Below are 15713 nucleotides of genomic sequence, written 5' to 3'. Positions count from 1 at the left end.
CATAAATACGTCCAATAGAAAATAGATAGGGAGATGGGAAATTAAGAAATTATATGGAAACCCTGCGAATGCGCTGGAAGAGTAGGGTCCAGTTTGGTGGATGGCCCAGTGAAAAGCTCGTGAACATTACTGCCGTGCCAAGGAAGAACGCCGTATGAACATTCGAGAGTTGCCAAATTTCCTCCAGTAATATGTTAATTTTTCAGGAGAATTTGAATGTTTTCCCTCGAAATTTTCACCTACTATAGATTAAACTGTGATTGAAATCCAGGGAAAAAATTGTAGATAAATGTCCACAGGATTTCCAGGAATTTCGTATTTAACGAAAGGAAATTTGGCAACGCCTGAAAGTTCATACGGCGTTTTTCTTTAGCACGGCAGATTAGGTCGGAACCCGGTGAGCTTTGGATCTACCATCTGACAATAGCGATCAAGGCGGCAATTTGTTGGCCTGCATGTCTCTCTATCCGGCCCGGCCCCGATTCGGAGAATAGAGAACCTCCTCCCTTCGATTCTCTCCTCCTCCTTTCCATTCTCTCCTCCTTTATCAGCTCGCTCCCACAAACGGGATCATCTCATTTTTTTCTCGTTCCGCGAGCTGACCTTTCCCGGCGCAACCTGCTCGCCGGGTGCAAAAGAGCTTGAAATCGATTTCTAATGACGGCTCGCTTTTTAAACGCGTCGGCGACTCCTCGCTTGTCGCTTCGCAGCCGAAAAATTGAAGGTATCCGCAAGCTCATGAACCCTCGGATATAGGCGTTCTTATGGGACTCGGGGCTCACGAGAAATGGGTTTGTAATATTTCAACGACAACGAGGCATCCGCGCCTTTATCGAGAGCTGGTTTTTCCAGGATGCCCCCTGGATAGTGAGGAGTTGCCCTTACATTGGCGGATCTACACACCTCGAGGGGGAGGGGGGTTTGGGGGGTTTCCCGGAAAATTTTCGGAATTTTAAAGCATTGAAAATTCAATTTGGGTCAATTTTTTCATATGCCCCGCAGACAGTGAGGAGTTGCTCTTACATTGGCGGATCCACACACCTTGAACGGAGGAGGGGGGTGTAAAGGGGCTTTGGGGGGCTTTCCTGGAAAAGTTTTGGAATTTTAAAGCATTGAAAATTGACCACTAGACAAGGTACGAATTTAAGCAATCTGATACATGTTTCTTAACCAGAATTTCACGTAAAACACGAGTCGCGCAACGAAAATTACTGAAACCAACTCTTAACGGAGATATTAACATTTTTATTTCATATTGGTTACCAGGAATTTAAACTGCCCGCTCACAAGAAACTCAAAGCTCTACGTGAGCCAAATCACGCACTATACAACGGTTTCAGCAAGCTTCTCAATCGAGCAATGTTCATTTCCCACCATGTATTTTTCAAACTGTAAGTAATTTGCTATAGCTGAACCAAAGCGTCAAGATTTAGATTGCCAGATTTTATATCGCAGAGACGTTCATGATAACGTTTAGCGCGCGATGTGAATCACGTAGAGCATTGAGTTTTCATGAGCGGGTGGTTTGAATTCAAGCGCCAAGAATCATTAAATATCTTCGGAGGGAGTTGATTTCGGTAATTTTCGTAGTGCGCATCGTGTTTTACGTGAAATTTTGGTGAAGAAACATGTATCATAATGCTGAAATTCGTACTTTGTCTAGTGGTCCATTCAATTTGAGTCAATTTTTTCACGAATAAGTACCATATATAAGCGTCCTTCCTTCTTTTCTCCTCCGTCCCTTCCTGTATTTCTTTCTTTCCTTGTTTTACTCTTTCTTTTTGCTGTGTGAAATTCGAGTGTTGCCAAAATTCCCGCGATGATAAGTGAATTTTTGGGGGAAAGTAATGGATATTTTCCCATTAAATTTTCAAGTATTTTAGATTAAATCACGATATTGTTTGAAACGTTAGACGACAACATTCGTAAGTTTCCTAGTACATTCATGTTTCATCGAAGGATATTTGGACGTATTTCTGTCAAGCGGAACCGGAGACAGGTGAGAAAGAAGGGGTCTGCTCGATAGTCGAGGGCCGCAAGAATGAATGGGAATTATAAAGCGCCAGTGACGTCGGCGGCGACCTCGGAGAAGTCGACCCGAGTCTTTAACTCATGAGCCCTGTCCACAACGCTTTTGTCACATGCCCACGGCTCATGAATGCCGCATTCATTCGGCACATAGTTCCGTTTGACAGAATGTAAAATCCCGCTTTTCCATCGCTCCAAAGGGAATCACGCCCATTTTAACAGGGCGTCTTATGCGGCTTTCTACAGCGCATCCTCTACTCGTTTTAGGTCCGTTTGGCAGAAAGATACGTCCGTATGTTGGAATTTTTCAGCCAACGTGCGTTAAAAATCAGCATAAGGCTGAAAATCTCAATATAGAGGGAAAAAGCTCATATGAGCACAATTTTCCCTCAAGAGATACGCTGTTTGGTGCAACACTAGTAACGATCATAGATTGAGATTTTCTGTTTTACGCTGATTTTTAACACACGTTGGCTAAAAAAGTCCAACATACTGTCTTACAACCCGTGCGTCTACCGCAATGGAGATGTTGCATGTGTGAGAACTTTGCGATTTGACTATTGATTCTTATGTAAAGTTCGCGAGAAACACGATGGTGCCACTGCTTTTCTCTGAAATCAACTCCCAAGCTCATAAAAAGCTCTCAAGTTGAGACCAAAATGGAGGGGATATCCCACGCTATCCTGAGAGTCCACCTCTACAGCAAGACAAACTATCCATGCAAAGATAGGGAGCAAATAATTTAGCAGGGTTGCCGTGTTTTCAGTTTTGGAGTCCCCAAATAAAGTGGCAGTCCTGTCAATGTATTTGCTCCCTATCTTTGCATAGAGAGTTTGTCCTGATGTAGAGGTGGTCTCTCAGGATAGCTTGGGATATCCCTCCATTTTGGTCTCAACTTGAGAGCTTTTTTTGAGCTTGGGAGTGGATTTCAGAGAAAACCAGTGGCACCATCGTGTTTCTCGCGAACTTTTACATAAGATTCAATAGTCAAATTGCAAATTCTTCACACATGCAACATCTCCATTGGTTTGTGAGAAATACGTCCATTTGGCACTGTCTGAAGTTTCATACGGCGTTCTTCCTGAGCACGGCAGAATAAAAGAAGTCTAGGAAGCGTCCGGTTAAAGGCCGGGTCGGATCCACTGTGCAGCGCTACGGGAATCCTGGGAATTTGTCGCGTCGCTGTTATCAAGCTGGGAAACGGGGAAATGGATTTAGCCGGGGCCCGGGGCAGCAGGGGGGGGGGGGCGCCCGGGGGTGCGAACCGGGGCAGTCGAGCCCCGAGCGACAGATAACAGACTCCTAGCCGCGGGAGGGGCGGGAAGCGTCCTATCCTCGACTCTCGAGTTTATTTTCCTTCTGACAGACTGACAGAGCTCCCGAATAAATTCCCCCCACGGAGGACCGGAAGATCCACGGACGCGGCTTGCAAGAATCCTACTGAGTAGACAACTGGACACGGGAGGGAATTAAGCGCCGTGGTCAGGGCGTCTATTAGTCCGGAAATAGAGCTGAGTTTGTGAGGATGGTGTATATTAGTCCGGAATTTCCAAAAAGTCCGGAAGTAGAACTGAGTTTAAAGGGCGGTGTCGATAGTCCGGAAATAGAACTGAGTTTTTAAAGGAGGTGTCGATTAGTCCGGAATTTCCGAAATTTTGGAAATAGAACTGAGTTTAAAAGGCGGTGTCGATAGTCCGGAAATAGAACTGAGTTTTTAAGGGCGGTCCGGAAGTACTGAAAAAGTTACCGAAGAACTAAAATTCCACTAGAACACTGGAAAAAACAAGTCTCTTGGAATAAAAACTGAATTTCCTAAAAGTCCGGAACTAGAACTGAGTTTTTAAGGGCGGTGTCTGTTAGTCCGGGAATATAACTGAGTTTTTAAGGGCAGCCCGGAAGTACTGAAAAAGTTACCGAAGAACTAAAATTCCACCAGAACACTGGAAAAAACAAGTCTCTTGGATTAAAAACTGAATTTCCTAAAAGTCCGGAACTAGAACTGAGTTTTTAAGGGCGGTGTCTGTTAGTCCGGGAATATAACTGAGTTTTTAAGGGCGGTCCGGAAGTACCGAAAAAGTTACCGAAGAACTAAAATTCCACCAGAACACTGGAAAAAAACAAGTCTCTTGGATTAAAAACTGCAGTGATTTTTCTTCTCCGTGCGAGGAAAATTCTTTGAAAATTTCGAACAATGTTGTTGATTTGTTCCTCCTTAAAAAAACAAAGTAGGAGCGGAGATTTTCAAACACCGTAAATGAGATACGTGGTTGCGAACTTACACCGTCGATATATCATCTCCGTACGCAGTGCACAGAATTTTCCTCGACGTGGCATTACTGGAGATGGAACCTACCAAAGCCCCGTGCTCCTTCTCGATCTAAGGGATTCAAATTTACGGATGCCTCTCGTCGGTCACAAGAACAGCTTCCGCCGTCGCGCTAAGCAGTAACGTCGTGCGAGCAGCCACGACATTGCCAAATTTACCATCATAAAATACGAATTTAATATAAAATTTGTGAATATGTTCCTCCCAGAATTTCATAGAATCTCACTCTCATCTAAACTTGAAGAGCCTGAAAATTCCGAAGATAAATATTCATAACTCGCCTCAAAAATAAATTTCGTACACTGGAAAGAAATACATTGGATCTAGAGTCCAGACTCTTAAAAACATCGACAAGAAAAAATACTCTTAATCCAATTGGATTTTTGCTTAAATCAAGAACCAAGCCTCTTAATTTGAGCGGATTTCCTTTTGATTTAAGCTTAAATCTGATTGAATTAAGAGTATTTTTTCTTGTCAATGTTTTCAAGAGTCTGGATTCTAGATCGAATGTGTTTTTTTTTTTGTTTTTTTTCCCAGTGTATTGGAGGACTTGGAAAAAATTCAAACGTTCATACGGCGTTCTCTCTTAGGACGGTAAAACGGGGTACGAGCTACGTCGACACGATCAAAGAGGATCTCCTCGTTGAAAGTCATCGGACAATGATCCTCGAAATGCTTGTTAAGTGCTTCAAATGGAGCACGGAAGCGTTTCCAAGTTGAGTGGGCGGCCCAGGGCCCACGTGAATACCGAGGATAAACCCCCTCATCTCATTCCTATGTGTGTTCAATCCTTACTGAACTGTAACTGAAGCTGACATGAACGCGGGGAGGATGGGGAGTAGCCCGTTTGCCCGGATAAATAGTGACCGAATTGGATTGAGTTTAACGTAAAAAACCAAAGTCAAATCATTTCAGTGCTGCCACTTTATTTTATCAAAGATTCTGGGGTTCTCGGAATTGATTCCGGTTTCCAAAAGATCCGAGAAAAACTCCCATCTGCGATCTCCTCAACAGTTCCGGGAAAAAGTTCCGGAATATGCCCGAATTAGTCCGATAATCGTCAAAGATGGAAGTATCATTAAATTTGATAAAATAATCCGTCAAACTGGCAAAAACCGCGAAATTCAGGGGAAACTTTAAAAATTGCAGGAAATTCCAAGGTTTTTGAAGATTCCTTGTAAAGATGCAAGAGACTGCAAAAGTTCCAATTTTCGGAATCAACTCTGGAAAATGACAGCACTGCATCATGATCGAATAAAAAAAAAAGATTTGGAATTTTAGTCCTTCATACGACATAAAGGAAGATATAGTATTCAACGCCTATTCTCACTTTCAAAATATATTTTCTTGAGTGGAAACAATTTGTGGGTAGCTTAGCCCAAACCCACTCCCAGCTTTTTTTTCCCGAGCATGTGGCCAAGTTTTTCTCTGTTGAGTTCATTTTAAGTCCAGTTATAATTACCATGCTCTTTTCCCTCCACCGATTTATTTTTGTAAACGTGGTTGGTTTTATCTTCTCGTTTCATCACGTGAATTAATGAAGTCATTTCCTCAAAACCTTACGTGTCAGTTGGAATGATAATGCTTTAAAATTGCGTTTCATATATCTCTTACTCTCCGCAGGTATTTAAATAAATAATGAGTCAACTTACTTTCTAGCAGGTTAAAATTTGAACTATTCCTCGGCAAAAGCCTTTGGAAAACCCTCTTTCCTTCGGGGTTGAATCGTAGACGTGGAGGCCCCCTTCCCGTAAACGTTTATCCTTCACTCTGGAATTCAAATCCTGCCTACGGAAGCGGCCCTGTTAATGCTTGCTCATCCTTTTCTGCAGTCGCTCGCAGAACGCCTTCAAATCATCGGTTATACTACAATGTGACACCCGAACACGAATAGTTGTATCATGCTTTCTTATGTTTGTTACACGGGAATAGGCAGCGTGGCTGTTACTGTCAGTGTTCCTAGTCTGTTAATTGAACTATTTCGGAGATTTGGCAACTTTGAATAGATCATACGTCGTTTTTCCCTACGCGGTGAAGCTCGGGAGCGTCGAGCGAAACTGAAAAGTGGACTGCACATTACATAAGAAGCTACAATACATAGCTCATACATAAAAACACTTGTCTGCATGGGGAAACTAATGGCGCGTGTGTTGTTTCTAAACTGAGCCAGAGATTGTAGTTCCTAATCGAAAAATGTAGTCCATGTCAGTGTCGTGGAGCGCTGTGAAAAAGCCGTTGAGGTCCAACGTGAAATTTTTAATTGAAATTTGGCTTATGGGTGCCGCACTCAGTTGGCTCAAAATTCCGTTCGCTGAATCGGAAAAGCGGGATTTTACATTCTGTCAATTGGAACTATATGCAAAGTGTATGAGCCATGGGCATGTGTCTAGAGTATTGTGAACTGGGCTCATGAGTTAATGCCCACTACGAGGAGCAGCGACGACGGCCTCGTCACTGGCGCTTTATATTTCCCATTCATTCTTATGGCCCGAGCATCAACGAGCAGACCCCATCTTTTCCACCTCCGCCTAGTTCTGTTTGATAGAAATACGTCCAAATGGAAACCTTCGATGACAAGGAAGTAGGAAAGTTGAGAAGATTCAGAAACAGGCCCAAAAACAGCCCTTAACGGTACCCTTCCTTTTCAATTTCAGTGAAATATTAAAATGACAAAATCAAGACGCATTCCCTAATGCAGATTTTCGCCAAAATCGGCTTTCAGGCCCATACTTACGGCCAGTAGTCGACCTGAAAAGAGACAAAAAATGACAAAATCATGACTCATTCCCTAAAATGGAAACCTTCGACGTCGAGGAAGTCCGAAAGTTGAGGTGATTCAGAAAAGGGCCCAAAAACAGCCCTTAACGATACTGCCGTGCTGAGGAAGAACGGCGTATGAACATTCGAGAGTTGCCAGACTTCCTTCGATAAAACGTTTATTCATGAGGAAAGTTTTGAATGTTTTTCCTCGACATTTTTAGGAACTTCAGATGAAATTGCGAACAAAATTACCTGAGAAATGGGAAGGAAAATATTCATAAGTCTACCAGGAAATTCGTGATTTATCGAAGGAAATTTAGCAACGCCTGAAGGTTCGTACGGCGTTTTTCCTTAGCGCGGCAGGATACCCTTACTTTTCAGTTTGAGTAAAATATTCGAGTCCGACTTCTCCGAATCCCTCGGTTCTCTGTGCGACGGGGGGACGGTCTGCGTCGCGCTCAGATTTCGCCCTGCGGCGAGTTTTCTTCTTCCCGAAACTTGTCAGACTGGCGCTTCAAACTTGGGCTCGAGTTTATCTCCGTGCTAATTTGCGGGGCCCCGGCTCGGGCTGAGAGTCACTCGACTTGCAACGCCCGACGCGACGCACGCCCCCAAACAAATTAGACCGAATGCGCCGGCGTCTTCGCTGTTTACTCAAAACTCCCCTCCGAGTATTTGCCTTTTCGCCGAGACGAAACTTCTCGGAAATTAAAATCGCGCAACAAATACCCAGTAGTGGCGTGGCGTGCTTTGCGATATATCGATTGTTATGCCGTTTAAACCTATGGAAATGGATCGATAAACAAGGTGTTCGCAGCGAACACCTTAATAATCGATTCATTACCGTAGGTTTGAACGGCATAACAATCGATATATCGCATTTCACGCCACGCCACTGACCCAGGTCACGCTGGGCGATTTCTATCGTTTCGGCTAGAGTCCTTTTATACCACTGAGACTTAAGACAGCTCCCCCCCTCATAAAGTCTCAAACGGGAATAAAGATTACACAAATCGTAAAATTTTCGTAATCTTTGATCGGCCCATTCTCAAATTCCTTTCTCCGTTCCTTCTCTCATTCCGTCTGTTCCTTGCCGAACCCGTAATTCCCCGCGGGTCCCCTCTAGAGTCCCTTTATACTGAGAGTCAAGACAACACTCCCTCATGGAGTTACAAGCGGGAATAAAGATTACACTAATCGAAAGTTTTTCGTAAACTTTGATCGGCCCATTCTCAAATTCCTTTCTCCGTTCCTTCTCCCATTCCGTTTGTTCCTTGCCGAACCCGTAATTCCCCTCGGGTCCACTCCAGATTATAATATTTGCAATTGGTGAAAATAAAATCTTTGTTCCCGTTTGTGACACTGTGGAGGCCTAAAATACGGGAACCCATCAGAAATGGATTCAGATTGTCTTGAGTCTCAGCATAAAGGGACTCAAGTTTCGGCCAGCGCCACTTGGATTGCATTTTGTTAAAAGGAACTACGAGCATTCCAACGGTGCTAGAATTGTGCGACTTGCATTCTTCGCAATAAATTTACTGCAACTGTGCAAAAAATTATATTCACAAGGGTAATTTTCGTCTTGAATTTAAAGTTAATGGGAGTATTGATAACACTTGTTCAGATGATCAATTTACATTCGCAAGGTAAACAAAGTTGCACAACCCTAGTGACATTTGAATGCTCCTGGAAAAAAGCAAAATGCAATATTTTTTATTTTGCTAATCGTTCGAGGTTCCCGGAAATAATACCGATTTCCAAAAGTTCCGGGAAAAAACGCCCGGATTTCGCTCGGAAGATCATCATATTCGATAAAATAATCGGTCAAACTGACGAAAAACCCTTAAATTCCGGGCATTTTACGAAAATAGCTGGATGCTCCGGGAATTGCAGTACTTCAGAAATTTAAAATTAATAAAATTTTGAATGTCAAATTAATCCCAGGAAATGGCAGCACGATTTTTTGGAGGCTCAAACGATGGAAATCTCATCTCTACGCCTCAAACTAAGTAGGAATCGGCTGTAATCTCGAAATTTTTTTCCCGTCCAAAATCGAAAAAAATCGACAGGGGTTACATGAACCAAAATTTTAGAATCAAACTCGAAGCTCTCCAATCTGGTTGCAAATAAGGTCATCCCCTTGGAAATTTGATTACTAATTTCAAGTGATCGAGACGCAAAGAGGAATCATAACCTGAACATTTTTTTTTTTTTTTTTTTTTTTTTATTGAGAGTTTAGTGGCTTCTATTCCTTTAGGAATCTACAGCCATCTATAGGCACTATTTATTGTCCGAAGACATCAGGGAGTTTGGTAGACATCCATGCTCGGGCTTACAAATTTTCACGGATTAAGGCCGAGCGAATTCTGCTTACAGATCCACTCGTCAGTTCCATGAAAATTTGTCGCCACCACCGGGATTCGAACCCGGGACCTATTGACCTAGAGAACCTGAACATTTCGCTTCCAGGTCCTCTTCCTTGATCATATGTTAATTTATTTATTATTTCTTTTCAAAACTCATCCGAACATTTTTTACATCTGTTTCAGGGATATTTTGAGGTTCCATCTGAGGAGCAAGGGTGGAAAATTGAGATTCTTCTTCTTGCTGTGCCAATTCATAACTGGTGAGTAGCGTTTGTCAGATTTAGTTAGTTAGTTATTATAATTTTGAGACATTCAGCGACTCAGGCTATTAACGTCTTTACAGAGATATACTTATCATCACAGCAATGATTATATATTTGTATCTTCGGCATCTTTCCGTTTTGTGAAACGAAAAAAGTTACAAGCTGCGATACATTATCCACCTCATCGTTTGGTATTCTCAGCGAAAGGCCAATTTGAAAGTTTATGTCAGAGCGTGAAACGATTTTTCAAAAACTTTACTCAAACTTTAAGCCCGCCATAAATTCTTGAACAGGAAGTCTATCCGAACACAGTAACTTTCCTCTCTCCCTTCGTTCATCTCCCTCACCTCCATTTCTCAGTTCGAAGACTTCTTCTCATTCCATTTTACGTATACATATCCTTATTTGGACCGCGTTCAGCAGAAAGGAACCAAGCCGCATCAGCTATCGCCAAAATTTGGGTAATTTAATTTTTCTCAAGAGAATGTTCGTGATGATTCCTTTAGGTTTAAAGGGATTTGTCTTGTATTATGCAGAAAATTCACTGAAATTTACACAAATATCCACACAGCCGTTTTAATGTAAAAAATTAGAGTGTCAAATTAAATTTGGCAATAACCGATGTGGCTTGGTTTCTTTCTGCTTAACGCAATCCATTTAAAAGAGCTGAGCACCCTCTCCGACTCGTTCACTCATCGCACTGCTGAAATCTGCCCGTCGCTTTTCACGAGAGAGTCGAGAAGGGTTACAGGACGTTTGGTCCAATTTTTTTGTCAAATAAACTTTTCGTCCCATTTTGAGGAAGTTAAAAATAATGAATTTTCAAGGCTCTTACAGACTGTCTTTATCTATCTTAGTCTACGAGATGCCCTTTTGCGCCCTGTTCTTCATGCCCCTCACTTGTCTTCCTAATCAGAAAATTCCTCCGCGGTTAAGAGGGAATCGAAATAATCAAGCATTCCGAACATGAAGCATAAACTCGAGCGCAAAGCGAATAGAAGTCACCTGCGGGACGTTCGGAATCCCTGGACGAGGTCAGTTTCAGGGTCTTGGTTTCATGTTTCCTCGGGTTCGGCGTAAAAATCATGTAAATACGAGCTGACGGAGCCGTCGAACGCAAGGGTCGAGGGGATTCTGCGAGGCCGGGATCGGGCGGGACGGTATAAGGCGCGGGGATTTTTTTAAGCGTCCCTTTGACGGGCCCGTCTGGAGAGCCCTCGCTTTGAGCCGAGACGCCGACCGCAGCGCCCTCCCACGCCTCTGACGTCTTTACGCTGTCCGCCCGCGCGTCCCTTTCCGCGACCAGCGGGTCGATTGTTGAATCGTTATCGAATGACCTTGATCGATTAATAGCATTGTGAAGATAGGGAGTTATCGATCAAACTCATCTGATTACGATTCAACAATCGACCCGCAGGGATGAGTTTAGGTCTTTCCGGAATCAGTTGGCGCCGCAATCGTCCCACGGAGCGGGAGGAGACGCAGGTAAAAATAGCCGCGATTCAGAGTTGTCACAGTCAGGTAATACCGAGAAATGTCAGGGAAATTTATAAAGTCAGAGAAAACCGGGAAATGTCAGGGAAAATGTTAAATCACCTTTGTTTGCTTTCTAGAATGTGTTTGAGGTTTCGAACGACAAATTTTGCCTGAAACCTGCGTTTTAAATTATGTCCTCTTAACCATCTGTCATATCTTCAGATGTCTGGAATTTTTACCAAAATAGGTCGGGGAAATGTCAGGGAATTTCATTTTCCAAATTTTGTGGCAACTCTGGCGATTGGACCGACGCACAATGGAATGAGTCTTTGGGGGGAGTCGGATAAACTTTGGAATCTTTAAAAGCTTATAATTCCAATTATACAAATCTTTAAGGTTCTTAAAGGGGTTTCATTGGTTTTCTCGTGAAATTTTCTGTGAAAGGCACCTCTCACAATTAAAATTGTGACGATAGTAACGAAAAAGTTGACCATTTTTGCCAAAAATTCCATGCCCGACTTCTTCCAAGGATTTGATCCACCGTGCGACGCGACTTCTTCTAGGTTTTCTTTTTTAAAATGGATCTGCAGCCTTGCGCAGTGAGAAATTTTTCCGCACAGAAATTTTTTTTTGGCGTCACGTATTTTATCGACAGCGCTCAAGAGTGATTCACGAGTTGCAGTATCGACGCAAAACATTCGATTCACACTAATAGCACACCAAGAAGCAAGTTGGTTTTAAAACCTACTTTTTTTTGTCTGAAAGAACTTTTTTAGGAAATATAAAATTTCAAAAGTATGAGAAACAACTTGGAAATACGTAGTTCTGGAAAACCTCTTTTAAATGTTGAAAAAATATTTTTATTTTTGGTTTACGTCTGAAAAATAAACATATTCCTTAAATGTTTTTGTGTGACTCATGTTTCACCGTAACTAATTTTGTGCGCTTTTCTAATACATACGGGATACATTTGGATGGTTTTAAATTTTCTCGGATAAAATATAAAATGGGGATGAATCGAAAAGTGTATATAAACTTATAAGAAAATATGCAACCTTGCTCGCAGTCAAATATTGGCAATTTTCCCCAATATAATCGAACACTATCTGACAACAGTGCCTTTTTAAATCGACCTCTCAGAAATGATGCAATCAAAACTTTTATTTTTGCAATTTAATTGTGTGAATCGTTTCTCAGAATTCACTTACTTAATGCAGTTAGGCCGTCATGACGACCAGAGATTAATCTTCAACGAATGAAATGAAAAAACACATAAATTTTTAAGTCCAAGTATAATTTTAGAGCAATCTCATTTCTAACGGATTTTGTTGGTTTCCACTCTTTCGTCAGAATCGTAAATGCGCATGAGGAAAAAACACAGATTAATCCATCAAATCTTGGCATAAAACCACCCACTACCACAACAACAACAAGAATAAAATTTTATGTCATATCCGTCAGCATAGGTGCCAGTTTAATCGGCAAACTAATCTTGTTGCACCCTTATTTGACCAAAAATGGAAGTTGCAAATATTTCAATGCTCGAGAAACTTCTTCGTGTTAAATAGGTAGGTAAAATAAAATATTTAACCAAGCTCCAAAAAAGGGACCTTAGATCATGGTGGCAACATTTTTAAAGGAGCAATTTTTTTGATCAGGGATGAAAAATTGGTATTGACATTTCAACAGATTACTCTTTTCAATGTTTCAATGTTTTAAAGAGATAATGTCGAGCGGTTAAGGCGAGCAAATTGTATCTTCATCCGTCATTTTCGTAGCTCAAATGAGGGAGGCTGCGAATTACAAATCGCCTTAACCCGTTTTGGTATGATAATTTACGAGCGGCCTTGGGTGACAAACCACGGAGGCTTCTTTCAATAAAAGTTGCTCAGACGCTACTGAACCCGTTTCCTCAAAACTTCATTTTAGCGGCTCTGTTGCTTGCACTAGAGCTGCTATTCCGGACGGTCCCAGCTGAGGAGTATCAATGGCGTTGATCAATGGACCATGTTACATTGGAGAGACCGCGCGTTGGTTGATGGGAATCGGCGCCATTTTCGACTATGTACCTTGTCATGACTTTATTTTATTGCATATTGTTTTATTGTTAGCCAATGCTATGTTGTGTAGTGTATTTTTGGAATCATGGTGATACAGTCAATAATTCAAAACTTGTCTGTGCTTTAATCTCGTGATGGAAAAAATGTACTTTACGTTCAAAATTTGAAATTTTGAATTTTAAAGTTTTCGCGGTTTTTTGGAAGAATGCAGTGGTTGGAGCTTCCTAGGCATATTACTCGATATCAGCTGATAGCAAACAAAGGTTACCAAGGAAACCGTAAACGTTGAACAACTATCGTGGCCATCGGGGCGATTATTGAAATGACATCGACTCTATGTCGCCGCTTACGACAGGACATAGCCCTATCTTATCCGTGTAATATATCGCAATTCGATATTGTTTTGATTTTTAAATGGAGCAATTTATTCATAAAGTTCCGATTAGTTTTGGCGAACGGGCCCCTTAACCTACGTCACTAGGCTCATGGGAATTTTTTTAACTTGTCCTGGACGGACTCGTCTGTAGCGCCTCGTTCTTCGTTGTGTGTGTGGTAAACGGTACTTGTTATTATTCATGTAATAAATATGTAAGCTGTAGTGGTGCATGTGTACAAACACATGACTTACAATTATATAAAAATTCATTACCTACAGTTTCAGATATAAAAATGCAGATTTTTTGCAGCCTCGCTAAACGACTTATCAACCATGCATTCCAAAGTTTCTTATCACAGGGCTGTGAAAATATACAATCTAATAAATGCAAAATAACCAAATATCTAAAAAGACAAAATTTCAGTTAGAGTCAGTTTCAGTCTTATTGTTGCACAAACTAGTTATTTGACAAAAAAAGAAGATGATCACTAGAGCCTTCAAAATTAAAAGTATACAACAAGTGATAGTGCCATGCATTCTGCATATCAAGGGCCAATACACATTTATACACCGGCTTTGTAAATCTGCTAAGTTACAAAACATGAATCGACAGTTGTCGGATTGTACATCAATGACAAAATGTGTCTAGGCCCTCATTCTTGACTACAACTACCGTCGCCAGAGCCGCTTTCCGACGCGAATGCGTTGGAGCTTACTGCTTGTTTGCACTTACGGCTGTCTTGTGTGACACATTAGCCTAGCCTCATCCGTACACATAAACCGAGTTTTTTAGAAAGGCACCAACCCACCTTTTCGAAAAAAATGAGTTAAGAATGATTTTGAGTTCCTCTAGTTGTACATTATCTCCTGCCAAAAACTGATTGTTGATGAAAGAAATTGGTTTATGAAGGGAAGAGTCGAAGTTTATTTTTTATATTGAGTATAATGCAGGAATAAAACTTCAAACCTTTTTCCCTCAGTTTCATCTTAATGTGGGTTGGTTCCTCCTCTCCTTTTCCTCTTTTCCTCCGTTTCATGTTTATGCGGGTTGGTTCCTCCTCTCCTTTTCCTCTTTTCCTCAGTTTCATCTTTATGTGGGTCAGTTCCTCCTCTCCTTTTCCTCTTTTCCTCAGTTTCATCTTCATGTGGGTTGGTTCCTCCTCTCCTTTCTCTCTTTTCCTCAGTTTCATCTTTATGTGAGTTGATTCCTCCTCTCATTTTCTCTTTTCCTCAGTTTCATCTTAATGTGGGTTGGTTCCTCCTCTCCTTTTCCTCTTTTCCTCAGTTTTATCTTTATGTGGGTTGGTTCCTCTTCTACGTTTCCTCTTTTCCTCAGTTTCATCTTAATGTAGGCTGGTTCCTCCCTGGTGAACTCGGTCCATTTGATACCGAGCGACCGATTTTCCCCCCCATTTTTTCTTCTTCTTCTTTCTTTTTTTGCTGTTAGGTAACCAGTCCAACCGAGTCACCATCCCAACGCTATGCTAAAAATACAACGAAATCACAACTGATGCAATGCACCGAAGATACAGGGAGGTTCACTCCAGTGTCCCGGAGTGATATATTCCCGACGCTAAAATTAATTTCGAAATTTCAGCTCATAACTCCAGCAGCGTACCTTGGCGCAGGAGAGGGAGCCTCCACGTATGGGCGATAAATATTTGCAAATAATTAATGCATCCCGGATGGAGGATAGAGGATGAAGGTTGCCGGTCGAACAGATTTTCCACCAACCAGGACCGTTGAAACGCGCGCGGAATGCTGATTTTCCCGTGCATTCGTTGTCATACATATGTAAACAGGGTTGCGACTGCCCGAAAAAAATCAAGAACCGTCAGAAAATATTTATTGAAAAAAAAACCCGGTAAAGTCGGGGAATTTTTTATTCCGAGGGAAGCGTCGGAAATAGGATCACGTCGTCGTCTAATTGTGAATTATACAAATAATTTAATTTCATTGAAAATTCGAGAAATTTTCGCGTTAATACTGTGGGATTTGTTTTCATTTTATTCCCCTTGATGAACAGAGAAAATCAATGAGATTTTAGGAAATTCTAAC

The 15713-nt window shown here is 41.7% G+C and overlaps 1 protein-coding gene across 6 annotated transcripts in view; it reads left to right on the top strand.

Moving 5' to 3' along the window:
• Window positions 1-15713, top strand: part of LOC109036932 (uncharacterized) — a 342569-nt gene that overhangs the window by 195887 nt on the left and 130969 nt on the right. For all 6 annotated transcript variants that reach the window (XM_072299695.1, XM_072299690.1, XM_072299691.1 and 3 more), the window contains one exon: window positions 9664-9740. In XM_072299695.1, coding sequence (XP_072155796.1) covers window positions 9664-9740 — 77 coding nt within the window. The remainder of the gene's footprint in view (window positions 1-9663; window positions 9741-15713) is intronic.

Source organism: Bemisia tabaci, chromosome 4 (genome assembly GCF_918797505.1).
Source record: "Bemisia tabaci chromosome 4, PGI_BMITA_v3".
NCBI lineage: Eukaryota > Metazoa > Arthropoda > Insecta > Hemiptera > Aleyrodidae > Bemisia > Bemisia tabaci.
The sequence above is the reverse complement of the archived record's forward strand: the minus strand, read 5'-3'. Positions and strand labels throughout refer to the sequence as shown.